At 39.5% G+C, this 13,960-nt stretch overlaps 2 protein-coding genes across 7 annotated transcripts in view; one reads left to right on the top strand and one right to left on the bottom strand.

Moving 5' to 3' along the window:
• Positions 1 to 5,540, top strand: part of PARP14 (poly(ADP-ribose) polymerase family member 14) — a 46,030-nt gene extending 40,490 nt beyond the window's left edge. For 3 of the 4 annotated variants that reach the window (XM_047874810.1, XM_047874809.1, XM_047874811.1), the window contains 2 exons: positions 2,153 to 2,327; positions 2,882 to 5,540. In XM_047874810.1, coding sequence (XP_047730766.1) covers positions 2,153 to 2,327; positions 2,882 to 3,171 — 465 coding nt within the window. In that variant the 3' untranslated portion in view covers positions 3,172 to 5,540. Of the gene's footprint in view, positions 1 to 2,152; positions 2,328 to 2,881 lie in introns of those variants that run through there. The other variant, XM_047874812.1, reaches the window with a different exon arrangement.
• A 2,843-nt stretch (positions 5,541 to 8,383) lies between these two features.
• Positions 8,384 to 13,960, bottom strand: part of HSPBAP1 (HSPB1 associated protein 1) — a 60,156-nt gene continuing 54,579 nt past the window's right edge. For 2 of the 3 annotated variants that reach the window (XM_047875994.1, XM_047875996.1), the window contains 2 exons: positions 9,137 to 9,247; positions 8,384 to 9,009 (listed from right to left, as the gene is read on the bottom strand). In XM_047875994.1, the coding sequence (XP_047731950.1) occupies positions 8,470 to 9,009; positions 9,137 to 9,247 (651 nt within the window). In that variant the 3' untranslated portion in view covers positions 8,384 to 8,469. Of the gene's footprint in view, positions 9,010 to 9,136; positions 9,254 to 13,960 lie in introns of all 3 variants that reach the window. The other variant, XM_047875995.1, reaches the window with a different exon arrangement.

The raw sequence follows: 13,960 nt of genomic DNA, 5'->3' as shown, positions 1-13,960 counted from the left end.
ATGTAGTTAAGCACATAATAACTCAAAACGATTTGAAGCGTCTTAAAAAGGATATATATCATATCTTCAGATAAAATAAAGAAAAATGGACAAAAAAGAAAAGGAGGGTAGGAAAAATAAGATAATACAGAGGTATCATCATTTACAAAAATATATAACAGGAGTTCCTAGGTAGTTATTAGAAGGACCACAGATTTGTTTCCTTGAGCTTCCTGGTAGACAAGGCAAAGAAGTAAACACGCATTCTTGAGATTCATAATTTTCATAAATCAGAAAGAAAATCATGTAATCAGGAGACTCACAGCTTTTCACGGTACTGAGACTGGCTAACTGAGATATTTATACTGTGAATCAAGTCCTGGAGAATATTTTCAAAATCATCTTCACAATAAATTCAATATCAAACTTTGTACCACAGCTTCCATTTTTTAATCCTCAACGTAAACCATTTGAGCAAAAACAATTCTGAGGTACCAAGACAGTGTGATTCAGTTGTGCGGCACTTTGATGGTCTGGTTCTGCAATAACAAATATGTTTCATCTCAAATATCAAGTACAGTCATCTGGTAGTGGCTGACTGGCACATTTTGAGGAGATGCCAAGTCCAGATTGAGCAGGACTGTCCGGTGGACCAGCCATGTCTACAGTGGGCTCTGGAGGTTTGCCATGTGTTAGTGGACGGCCAGAGAAATGATTTTACTATTTTTTTGTAGACCCTTTTTTAAAATAAAATCTTAAAGTGAAAGTCCAGTGTGTGAAACAGATAAAAGTAGAGCTAGGTAATACTTAAGACACCTCTTTGGAAATCCCTGACAGTATGAAAACACTAACAGGAAAAATAGGTGGCTGTCATCCTCCATGACTATTAGGACCTGGGACTAAGACTTTTAACATCCATAAACTTACACAAAGATTCAGTAATTTTGCCACATTTGCTTTTTCTCTCTTACTCTCTCAGGTTTTGCTGAAGCATTTGACAGTAAGTTGCAGACTTCATGACACTCATAAATATTTTAGCACATATCTCGTATGAATAAAGGCCGTCTCCTAAATAACAACAGCGTTATCCCATATAAGAAAATTAACAGTAATACAGTTAATATCTAATAGAGTCCATATTCAAATTTCCCCAATTGCTTTCTTATTACTCCCCCATCTCCAAATATGTGTTCACACACTGCATTTGGTCATTTTGTCTCCTTTGTCTCTTCTGATCTAGAATATACTCCTGCATTTTAAAAAATCATTTTTCATGATGCTGAATTTCTTAAAGAGTTTAAGCCAGTTGTATTATAGAATGCCCCACATTCTGGCTCTGTCTTGCCTAGATTTTCTTTTTTCTTTCTTTCTTTCTTTCTTTCTTTCTTTCTTTCTTTCTTTCTTTCTTTCTTCTTTTCCTTTCCTTCTTTCTTTTCTTTCTTCCTTTCTTTCTTTCTTTCTTTCTTTCTTTCTTTCTTTCTTTCTTTTTCTTTTTTTTTTAAGAACCCAAGCAAGTTTGCTTACAGATTCTAGATTTGTCTGATTCCTCCTGGGTCCTGCAATCCAGGACTCAAGGAATTTCCCCCACAGCCCTGGAGGCCACTTCCCAAAGAGGATGGATGGTCAAAGCATAACTGTGGTCTGCAAGCAGATCCTATCCCACCAGGATTTATGCCCCACTCTTCCAACTGGACCAGAGATTGATTTTCATTAATTAATTTCCTTCTGGACCAGACCCTCTAGCACTTCTCCCACAATTAGAACATGGCTAACCAGGTGAACCAGTGTCCCAGAAGGACTGAGGAGGAGAGAGGCAAAGTGACAAAGTGACATAGACAGAAACTGAACTGCCCTTGAACTGAAGGTGAAAAGCAGGAGTTGGGGAGGCTTGGTCAGCCAACTTCACACAACGAGGACTTAAGATCCTAAACGCTGTTTGCTCTCATGTGGTACATAAAAGATGTTAAAAAATGAAATTAATATTCTTCCCAAGGTCTGTTTTTGTGAAACACTGGATCTAAAAAGATTTCTGAATGCAGAAAGGTGCCATCTGGCATTGAAATTGTTGTTTATTTTAATTTTAATTTATGAAAAATAATGGTCATGTTTCATTTGCTGTATCTTGCCAAAGGCTCTTGGCACCGACAGAATATTTTTCTTTATTGATTTGTAGATTGAGAGGATCCAGAATCCAGATCTTTGGAATAGCTACCAAACAAAGAAAAAAGCCATGGATGCCAAGTATGGACATAAAAACAATGAGAAGCAGCTCTTCCATGGGACAGATGTTGACTCAGTGCCACATGTCAACCGAAATGGTTTTAACCGCAGTTACGCTGGGAAAAACGGTAAGGCAGCAAGCAATCTGCCTGCTATGAATGGGGTGTCAGCTGCGAGAACCCAACCTGGGCAAGGGACAGTGTGGTTTGCAGGGTTGGTGGCTGTGATGCAGCCAGAGTTTCAGGGTTAAGAGTCATTATGTGTCCTCCCAGAAGGACTGACTGGCCCTTGGGGGTGGAGAAATGATTTTTAAAAATTAAAAACACATGAGGGGCACCTGGGTGGTTCAGTCGGTTGGGCGTCCAACTTCAGTTCTGGTCATGATCTTGCATTTCACGAGTTTGAGCCCCACGTCGGGCTCTGTGCTGACAACTCAGAGCCTGCAGCCTGCTTCAGATTCTGTGTCTCCCTCTCTTTCTGCCCCTCCTCAGTTTGTGCTCTGTCTCTGTCTCTCTCAGAAATAAACAAACATTAAAAAAATTAAAACATATGAAAAAAATTCTTAAGAGGCTTTGGAGAGAAGAACTGAACGTTATTATAACATTATTTGACGTACCGGGTCAATATGTCAGATTATAGACTAAATTGAACTTTTAAAAAATGTCTTTCTTTATCTTCACAGCTGTGGCATATGGAAAGGGAACCTATTTTGCCGTCAATGCCCGTTATTCTGCCAGCGATACATACTCCAGACCAGACAAAAATGGGAAAAAGCATATGTACTATGTGCGAGTACTTACTGGAACCTACACACGTGGAAATCAGTCACTGATTGTGCCTCCACCAAAGAGCCCTAACAACCCTACTGATCTGTATGACACTGTCACAGACTGTGTGCATAATCCAGGTTTATTTGTGGTATTTTATGACTACCAGGCTTACCCAGAGTACCTCATTACTTTTACATATTAACATCTTGGTATCCTTCCCAGAAGACATTGCTCGTCTATACATACTGTGTTGTAAAACAAGTTTAGATCTTTTCCCCCCTCTTAACAGCATTGTCTAAGATCAAAGGATACTTATCACTGAAATCAGACTTTCTTCAGCTTCTCCTTCATAACTGGAATGTACCTCTCTTGAGAGCAATAAATTTGAGAATTTAAATCAGATAACTTAGTTACAACTGTTTGTCCACAACTGTGGACATCAAATCTGTAGAAGGAAAGAACATATTTGTATTTTCAGGAAGGAGAGAATAACGTTCATCTTATAATCTGATTTTTTTTTAATGTTTATTTCTGAGAGAGAGAGAGACAGAGTGTAAGTGGGGGAGGGACAGAGAGAGGAAGACACAGAATCTGAAGCAGGCTGCAGGCTCTGAGCTGACAGCACAGAGTCTGACGTGGGGCTCAAACTCATAGACTGTGAGATCGTGACCTGAGCCGAAATCGGACGCCCAACCAACTGACCCACCCAGGCACCTCAGAATAATGTTCATCTTAAAGTCAGAGGGCACAGCCATGCAATTTCAGCTGCTGCTGAAGGAGACAGCTGGTATCACATTGGGATGCCATATTCCTTGAGGAGCACAGTATTACTGTAGGATTGCTGATTTCCCTGAAGACAGGGATGGTGTCTAACTCATTTTGTTTTTTTTTAATCCCTGGGCTGAGGTCTGTGCCTGATGTAAACAGAAGCTCTAGAAACGTTTTATAAACCAACTAAGAAAGACAAAGCATAGTCAGACTCCAACCCAAAGTAGGAGCCATCTCTTTAACATCCTAGACTTTGCCTTAAATTGAAGATTGTATGACAGGGAATAGAACCATGACAGGTGGGACAGCTCCAGTCATGCTTCTGGAATCACAGTGCAGATGTGCCCCACATGGTTCAGGGGCTGTGGTCTAGTTTGTGGCCCAAGGGGGTTGTGTCCCACCCACTTGTGCAGCACAGCAACCCTGGCTCAGACTGGTCCATTTGTATGTTGATCCCAAATCTGCCTTCATCTAACTTCTGTTGGTCTTAGTTCTGCCCAGTGACAACAGTGAGATAAGCCTGCCACACTGTCAGCGTGAAACCCTTCTACTATGTTAAGATTAAGTGAGTTCTAATGTTATTAAATAGCATATTTTCTTTATGCACTCAATTTTGATGATTTTAAAGACTTGTGCACAAATAAACCAAAGGAATCAAGCAGTCATATTGCTAATTTGCTAGCTCAGTATCTATTAGATAGTAAAGTGTTGTGTTGTGTTTTTTTTTTTTTTTTTTTATTTTCCCCAGGTAAATTTTAGATTCAGACACTATTCATTGAGCACCTAGATTGTACCAGGTAATATAATAAGTGCTTTCACATAGAGTATTTATTTTATTCCTTCAAACAATTCTGTGAGGTAAGAATATATCCCCATTTTATTATTTTTTTAATGTTTATTTTTATTTTTAGAGACAGAGTGTGAGTTTGAGGGGTGGGTAGAGAGAGGGAGGGAGAGAGAGAATCACAAGCAGGCTGTGTGCTGTCAGTGCAGAGACCCATGCGGGCTCAACCTCACAAACCATGAGATCATGACCTGAGCCAGAATCAAGAGCTGGATGCTTAATGGACTGAGCCTCCCAGGCGCTCCCATATCCACATTTTAAAGTTGAGGAAACATGCTCAGAGTGAAGAAGCTTCCTTGCCTGAGGTCACCTAGGTAGTAGTCCTCAGAGACAGAAACACAATCTTGGTCCTTGTGTCATCAAGCCCTTTGCTCTTCCCATTACAGAATATGGCCTCTGATTAATGTTACCATTTCAGAAACAGCTCAGGTTATCTATGAATGACCCTCATATTTCCTTGGCTTTTTCCTTCTGCCTTTGATTTCCACTATAGTCTCTTCCTTTGAAACTCTGTAGGCCAAGAGACTAGACTGATGCCAGGGGGTGTCACTAGGAGGTTGAAGGCACTCTTCCTTGGCTGCTGCGAACTACCTCACTCCAAGTTTGGGAGGCTGAGGGGGCCACAGGTACTGCTTCATTAATGGACATCTTGAAATTTTTCTTGCTGTTGCTATTTGTTTTTTAAGTGGATTGGCAAAGACTCCTTATTGCTTAGGAGTGGCTTCACAGCCACTGGTGTCTGAACGCAGGCTTGACAATGAATGTAAGAAATAAAAAGGAGAGACCTGCTCTCTGATTTGCTCTTGTTTTCCACTTGTTTGGTTAACTCAGGGCAAACCTGAGTATCAGGGTGTATTGCACCAAAGTGTAATGATCCAGTCAGTAAATGTCATAGTTATCCTCAATCTAAACAAATATATGTCATTTACCTCCTTTTTGAATAAAATATTTGGAAAATACATTTGGTGGTAAACCTCTTTATCCTTAAGGGCAGATACAGGAGAGCTTGATGATAAACACAGGCCACTGCTGATACAAGACTACAACTAAACACGAGAGCATCAAGGGGTCCTCAGAGTGTTAATAATATTCAGCTGAAAATTACAGTAAGGGCACAGTACAGGGTTAGTTCAATAAATCTGAAGGGCAAATTGACCCCAATAAGAAGTCCCTGCTAAACCAAGCCCACTTTGAGACTGTGGGAGGTCTTGGGGGTTTCCCCTAGGGCCAGAGATTCTTAAATATTTTTGGTATTTGAATCACCTGAGGTGTTTGCTGAGCTAGCAAGTTCTGGCCCATCCCAAAGGAGTCAGGTTCTGTAGCTCTAGAGCGGTGCCTAGAAATATGCATTTTCAGCAAGCATCTCAAATGATTCTGATATCCTGATACTCAGAGCCATGTAGGACTTTCATAACTCCAGGGACTTTTGCCTTCATGGGCCCCTTACTCCATAAAAAGTAAAAAGTATTAACAATTACACTTTGCAACTGAAATGATATAATTGTGAATGCGACTGAAGCTGGATTACATGTTTTTTGTTTGTTTTTTTAATTTCAAAAGAATCTAAAACATTTTGGGGAACTCTAAAAGCTCATGGGCTCTAGTCACTGTGCCAACTGGACAGGTTCGTCCTGCTACTGCCTGGGTACTTTGGGTGTGATGCTGAGTCTGTATTCTTACTAAAAAATTTGTTTGGAGTTCTTCCATTCTCATTGTGAGCAGAGCTGGAACCCACTGCCCTACCCAGATGTGGCCTGGTCCTGGGAGCAGGGGAGAATAAACCTGTATTCTTTGACGCCTCTGGCCTCTGCAGGGTCAATGCATTTATCTAATAATTTCACTCACTCAGGCATGCTTATCTGAGAAATGCAGGATGAAATGCGATCCAGCTCCTTTTGGTGGCTGATGGCCTTCCCCTTTTACTATCTTTCCTCACTGCCATACTCCACACATAGCCAGGATCTCCATCTCGATAAAATCAGGAAATATCTCCCGTCACCCACTTACACTTAGAAATCCATTCATACCAATGTCTTAACTCTCTTCCCAGGTCTCAGCGTGTCAAAGACTGTTACCTCTAACTGAATTAAATGTGTTATCTCAGAATATATTTCAAATTTCTCTGACCCCAACCTACATGAGGACATGAAGAAATATACTTTATATCAGGCCTAGTACACACACAAATATAACTGAAAAGTTTTATGAAATACACTTATCCTGGAAAAATACTTCTCCCGGAAAATTGTATGAAATAATACTTACATTTTCTAAAGAGTTCACTGAAATCACCTATTCTGTTCCACTTTTTAAAAATGCTGGTCTCACTTACTATATTAATATGTCTACTTCTGCAGTAAGGATCCGCTTCCTAAGGGGAACAGACATCTTGCCCTTGGCCACAACATCCTTTACTCCAATGTATTTGATGGAGTATTGCCAAAAAGTTCTTTTTATAATCCACTCAGCCCAATATTTAACAAGCCCCCAACAGTATGCTGGACACTCTGATCAAGGCTCTATGAATACAGTAATAATCAAAACCAGGTCCATACTCCCATGGAGTAACATTCTGGTTAATAAACAATAATTATATAAATAGCTAATTCAAACAAATAGGTATATAGTGGTCAATTGGTAGTAAGTCCTACAGACAGGTTTCTTCCAGACCCTTCTTTTCCTAGTCATGTTCATATAACACCTTCCTCTCTTCTAGAGGGCATATACTTTTTTTTTTTGATGTACTGATACCCTGAGTCTGAAGCCTGAGAAGGATGGAGACAGTTGTCAATTCATCTTAAAAGATTACTTTGCTTGGGGTACCTGGGTGGCTCAGTCAGTTGAGCAACTGACTCTTGATTTTGCCTCAGGTCATGATCCCAGGGTTGTAGTATCAAGCTCTGCTTTGGGCTCTGTGCAGAGTATGGAGACGGCTTGAGATATTCTCTCTCTCTCTCTCTCTCTCTCCTTCTGCCCCTCTCCCCCACTCGCTCTCAAAAAAAATATTATTTTGCTTATCTTTTCTGTTATATATTTGTTTCACAAATGGTTACTCAGAAATCAACATACTTTTCTAATTCTAAATTCTTACTTTGTAATAGTAATAATTATCCCCAGATCTTCTTGCAAATGTAATGAAAGTAGGTAGGATCAATTTCACTAAATCAAACTTTTAGTTAGTTTCAGGAGTCAGTAACCTCCAGTGCTTTTCATTCCCAAGACTGGTGTTTCTAGATGTCTCAGTTCCTTCCATACGGAGGACTTATATTGGACCCCCATCTACTTTTTTTCCTGCTCTAGATGGCAGGGGTTAACCAGTGAGAATTCTGCAGGTGTCACAAGTGTGATCACTTCAGATCAAGGCTAGAATCCACCCAATGGATGCATTAGGCCAGGGTTTGTCACACTTTTTCTGTAAGGGGACAGACAGTATTTTCAGCTCTGTGGGCCAACTGTCTTAGTCACTACTCAACTCTGACACTGTAACTCTAAAGCTGCCATAGACAATATGTAAATGAATGGCATGGCTGTGTTCCAAAAAAACTTTATTTACAAAACAAGCAGCAGGCTGACCTCTGCTTGAGGCTGCTGAAGAGATTACTTTCTGTTAAGAACACCTGGGACTTACACTTGAGGTAGGCTGAAAGGATAGGATGGGACAGGAAAGGCAAAGTCACTGAAGAAAGAAGGCCCAACAAATAACAAAGAGCCAGTTTGTCCAAGGAGCAATGTTCATGAATGAAGGTGGCAAGAGACTGAAACACAATTAGGTAAGAACAAGTACATTTATAAGCATGTACCATTAATTTTTGCTCTTCCATCTTTTATTTAAAAATCACACCGTTTCAAAAAAATATTTTAAAAGTATTATTTTTAAAGCCATTTTCCTTAGAACCACAAACTTCTTCCTTGTATCAGAAGCTGTGCCACTATCCTGGTTACTTGTGGGTTCAGCAAGCAGTCTAGCAAGTCATCTGTAGAAATAAGTGTTTGAGAAGGAGCCATATTACTATTTGAAGCATTTTGCTCCACAATTGCATCCTCACTTTTACTCATCATTCGTTGCCTCTTGGTACAATGCAATTTTCCAGAGTGTTCTCCATCTTCTCCAACAAAGTCTTTACCATCACCTTCAAATATACTTCCTGTCTTTGAGGGTAGTTCTTCAGAAGTCAGTATTACAGGAACCAGATCAGGGCCAAAGAGACCTGCTGCCTCCTGTTTTACCACTCCCAAGCTTAAGTCCTGGCCGCCTGTCTGTTCCATCTCCATGTGATTGTGCACATTTAATCCTTCCTTTTTCATGTGCTCTCTGTTTGTTCTCATTGCTTGGACTTCTACTACCTTAGATGTTCTGTAATAATCGAAAAGGGCGGAAACAGCTCTATTTAAGTAGCGACAATTGACTTCATGGGATGTTTCCTCAACCTAAGGAAAAAGAAAAACTCTTTAGAATGGATATATGCATTTACATGAATTAGAAAGCAAATGTTCTAGCCAGGGTCGATTTATTACAGGAAATTAATTGCCATGATGAAATCCAGAAGCGGCCTACCTCAGTTGGGTTTAACCAAGCTCTGGTATTGTATGGGTCCTCTGCAGTTTTGAGGGCACACACAAGTATGCGTGTGATTGCTTCTTCTACCCGGGCTTGGTGGTCCTCTTCCTGAGTCAATATCAAAAAACACATTTTTTTTTTCATTTGTCTGTATGTGTCATGGCTTAAAACAGAACAGAGTTTAATTGAGTGTCCTATTGTCTTATTAATATAAGCTTTGTTATAGAAGGAATGAACATGCTGTTGGAAAACCACAACTTTTATGTATTCACTATCACCTGCCATCTAGAAGAGCTGCAGAATATTTCACCAACCAAACGGAAGTATTATCCTGTCTATAAGACATAGGCCTTAAGTATGAGCCATCTTGTGATGTTTTTTCCAATTTTTTCCATTTGTTGACATGTTTAACATTTTTTTTTTTAAAAAGCACTGAATTTGATAAGCTAATTGAGGAATGGAAGAAAAGTTGTAATAAACATTCTTGGCCATAAGAATGGAATGGCTAAAAGTCCAAATACGTTTTTTTTAAAGATACAATAAGCAAAGACTATAGCATTAATGACAAATTACATTAAAATCAACTTCTGTTCATCAAAAGGCACCAAAAGGGAAAAAACAAACCAGATGTCTGTAACACATAAAACTGGTAGGAGATTAATATCCAGAATATGTAAAGAATCTGCACACATCAGTAAGACAAACAACCCAATCTTTTAAAATGGGGAAAAAGGGGGTACCTGTGTGGCTAAGTCAGTTAAGCCTCCAACTCTTGATTTTGGCTCGGGTCATGAGTTCATGATTCATGGGTTCAAGCCCTGCACCAGGCTCCACGCGGACTGCATGGAGTCTGCTTGGGAGTCTCTCTCTCCCTTTATCTCTGCCCCTCCCCTGCTTATGCTTGAGCTCACTCACTCTCTCTCTCTCAAAATAAGTAAAAATTTTTTAAAAATGGGCAAAAGACATGAAGACAAGCATTTCAAAAAAGAGCAATCACATGACTAATAAACATGAAAATATGCTATTAATAATAAGGAGATACAAATCGAGAAACTGATGAAATTGGTGAAAGAGAGTCTCATAATTCCAAGTGGTGGAGAAATGTGCATTGACAGACTCACTGATGGTGGGAGTACAAACTGGGACAGCAGTTTGGAAAACATGTTGGCATTATCTTGTAAAATTGAGTGCTGTATACTCTACAGACCAGCAATTCTACTCCTAGAGAAGTACATAGTTTTTAGAGAAACTCTTGTACATGTGTAACAGAATATTCTATTTATAAAAACAAAAAATAGGAGACACTCAATTATCCAGCAACAGAACAAAGAACCAATAAACTGGGTACATTAATATAAGACAGTATTATACCACTGTGAAAAGGAATGAAATCCCCATGATAAGACACCACTTCACACTAGAATGGCTATAATAAAAAAGATAATATCAAGTGTTGGTGAGGAAGTGGAGAAATCAGAATCTTTGTACATTGCTGGTGAAACAATACTGCTTGGGAAACAGCCTGGCAGTTTCTCAAAAGGCTAAACACAGAGTTGCTATATGTGATGGTTAATTTTAAAGTTTATTTATTTTGAGAGAAAGAGTGATTGTAAGTGGGGGAGGGGTATAGAGATTGGGAGAGAGAGAATCGCAACCAGGCTCTGTGCTGTCAGTGAGGGCTTGAGCTCACAAGTTGTGAGATTATGACCTGACCCAAAATCAAGAGTCAGATGTTTAACTGACTGAGCCACCCAGGCGCCCCTGTGATGGTTAATTTTATTAGTCAACTTGGTTAGGCTATGGTACCCAGTTGTCAAACCCTACCTAGTCTAAATGTTGCTGTGAAAATACTTTATAGAGGTGATTAACCTTTACAATCAGTTGACTTTAAGGAGATTATCCTCAATAATGTAGGTGGACCTCATGTGAAGGCCTTAAAAGCAAAGACTAAGGTTTCCTGGAGAAGGGATTCTGCCTCATGATTGTAATAGAAATCTTGAGACCCTGAGTGAGTAGGTTTCTGGTCTGCCAGCCATCCTACAGATTTCAGACTCCAGACTTAAACTTCAACTCTTGTCTGAGTTTCCAGCCTCCTGGCCTGTCCTTAGGATCCATTAATATACCATATGATCCAGAAATTCCACTCCCAGATGGCCACACAGGAGAAATGAAAACATATGTTCACATAAAAAATTGTACACAAATGTTAACAGTAGCATTATTCATAATAGCAAAAAGTCGACACAAGCCACATATCCACCAGGTGATGAGTAGATAAACAAAATGTAGTATATTCATTCAGTGGAATATTATTCAGCCATAAAAGGGAATGAATTATCGGGGCACCTAGATGGCTCAGTCAGTTAAGCGACCAAATCTTGATTTCAGCACAGGTCATGATCTCACTGTCGGTGAGATAGAGCTGGGCATCAGGCTCTGAACTGACAGCACAGAGTCTGCTTGGGATTCTCTCTCTCCCTCTCTCTCTGCCCCTCCCCTGCTCCCACTCTCTCTCTCTAAAAATAAATAAATAAACGTTTAAAAAAAAAGCCAAAACGTTAAAATGTTTTTTTTTTTTAATTTTTGTTAATGTTTATTTATTTTTTGAGAGAGAGACAGAGCGTGAGCAGGGGAGGGGCAGAGAGAGAGAGGGAGACACAGAATCTGAAGCAGGATCCAGGCTCTGAGCTGTCAGCACAGAGCCTGATGCAGGGCTCGAACTCACGGACCGCGAGATCATGACCTGAGTCGAAGTCGGACGCTTAACTGACTGAGCCACCCAGACACCCCTAAAATGTCTTTTAAAAAAGGGAAGATAGTATGATATATGCTACAACATAGATGAATCTTGAAAATACATAATGCTGAGTGAAAGATGCTGGCCACAAAAGACCACATACTACATGATTCCCAAATTGGCAAATCTATAGAGAAAGAAAATAGGTTGGTGATTGCCTAAAGCTAGAGGGGAAAATAGGTTGGTGATTGCCTACAGCTAGAGGGGAGCAACTACTAACATGCAAGGGGTTTCTTTTCAGGTTGATGAAAATGTTCTAAAATTGATTATAGTATGATCGCACAATTCCTTTTTTTTTTTTTTTTTATGAAATCAATTCACTTTTTAAAAAAAAAATTTTTTTTTAACGTTTATTTATTTTTGGGACAGAGAGAGACAGAGCACGAACGGAGGAGGGGCAGAGAGAGAGGGAGACACAGAATCGGAAGCAGGCTCCAGGCTCTGAGCCATCAGCCCAGAGCCCGACACGGGGTTCGAACTCATGGACCCCGAGATCGTGACCTGAGCTGAAGTCGGACGCCCAAACGACTGAGCCACCCAGGCGCCCCAATTCACTTTTTTTTAAGTATATGAAATTTATTGTCAAATTGGTTTCCATACAGCACCCAGTGTTCATCCCAAAAGATGCCGTCTTCAATAACCATCACCCACCCTCCCCTCCCTCCCACCCCCCATCAGCCCTCAGTTTGTTCTCATTTTTTAAGAGTCTCTTATGCTTTGGTTCTCTCCCACTCTAACCTCTCTTTTTTTTTTTTTCCTTCCCCTCCCCCATGGGTTCCTGTTAAGTTTCTCAGGATCCACATAAGAGTGAAAACATATGTTATCTGTCTTTCTCTGTATGGCTTATTTCACTTAGCATAACACTCTCCAGTTCCGTCCACATTACTACAAAGGGCCATATTTCATTCTTTCTCATTGCCACATAGTACTCCATTGTGTATATAAACCACAATTTCTTTATCCATTCATCAGTTGATGGACATTTAGGCTCTTTCCATAATTGATCGCACAATTCCTGAATATACTTAAAATTTCTGAACTTCACGCTTTATTGTTTTTCCACAGAGTATTCAAATGCACTTATTTGGGATCCTAAAATAGTTCTATTCTAGTCCATTTGCTTCTTAATGGGCTTTTAAAAAGCTGCACTTTTTTAAAGCTACCAAAACTAGTAAAAGAAGTAAAACTCCTCGAAGCTCTCAAAAACCTCCAAGAAATTTTTTTAATTGAGGTATAATTGACACACAATGTTACATTCATTTCAGGTGTACAACATAGTGACTCAACAACTTATACACTGCTATGCTCACCACGAGTGTAGTCACCATCTGTCACCATACAACATTCCTACAATTCCACTGACTCTATTCCCTATGCTGTACCTTTCATCCCCGTGACTCATTCATTCCATAACTGGAAGGCTGTACCTCCCCCTACCCTTCATCCAGAAAGGAGAGGAGTGGGGGGGATGAGTGAAATTACACCATTACAAATATGTTACATATATATTATTTTACATGTATAAATACAATAAGACACAAAAATGGAAAAATTATTAGAGCAAGAGGAAAGTTGTTAAATAATTAACAAAAATATTCTTTAAAGTTTGGGGGAAAATATTAATAAAGTAAATATATTTCAATACTAAAAGAATAAGGAGGAATACTAAAAGAAACAGATTTTAAAAAGGCACAATTGAGAAGAATTGAGAATATACTTTATCCTTTGGAAAATATTAAAATAGAATCTGCACCACTTTAACAGAGAAACAAAGAACAGATGAATATTGTACCACCTGAACAGAACTAAAATTTCTACTTTTTTCCCCAAATCTATGTGACTTGTGACAAGAATACCAGAGTCAGGAGTTTGCCTGAGTTACCGAATATTTTACGTTTTAAAACCTAAGGGTTTTTGGAGTCAAATTTGGCAACGTGAAAAAACTATGGTTCAGTGCTTGAAGAGATAAGGATAAAAGCAACACATGACAGAGGAAGATATAATTACTCAGCTCCTAATCTGCA

The sequence above is a fragment of the Prionailurus viverrinus genome, chromosome C2, assembly GCF_022837055.1.
Source record: "Prionailurus viverrinus isolate Anna chromosome C2, UM_Priviv_1.0, whole genome shotgun sequence".
In the NCBI taxonomy this organism is placed as follows: domain Eukaryota; kingdom Metazoa; phylum Chordata; class Mammalia; order Carnivora; family Felidae; genus Prionailurus; species Prionailurus viverrinus.
Note: the sequence above shows the minus strand (reverse complement) of the source record. Positions and strands in the feature narration are given on the sequence as shown.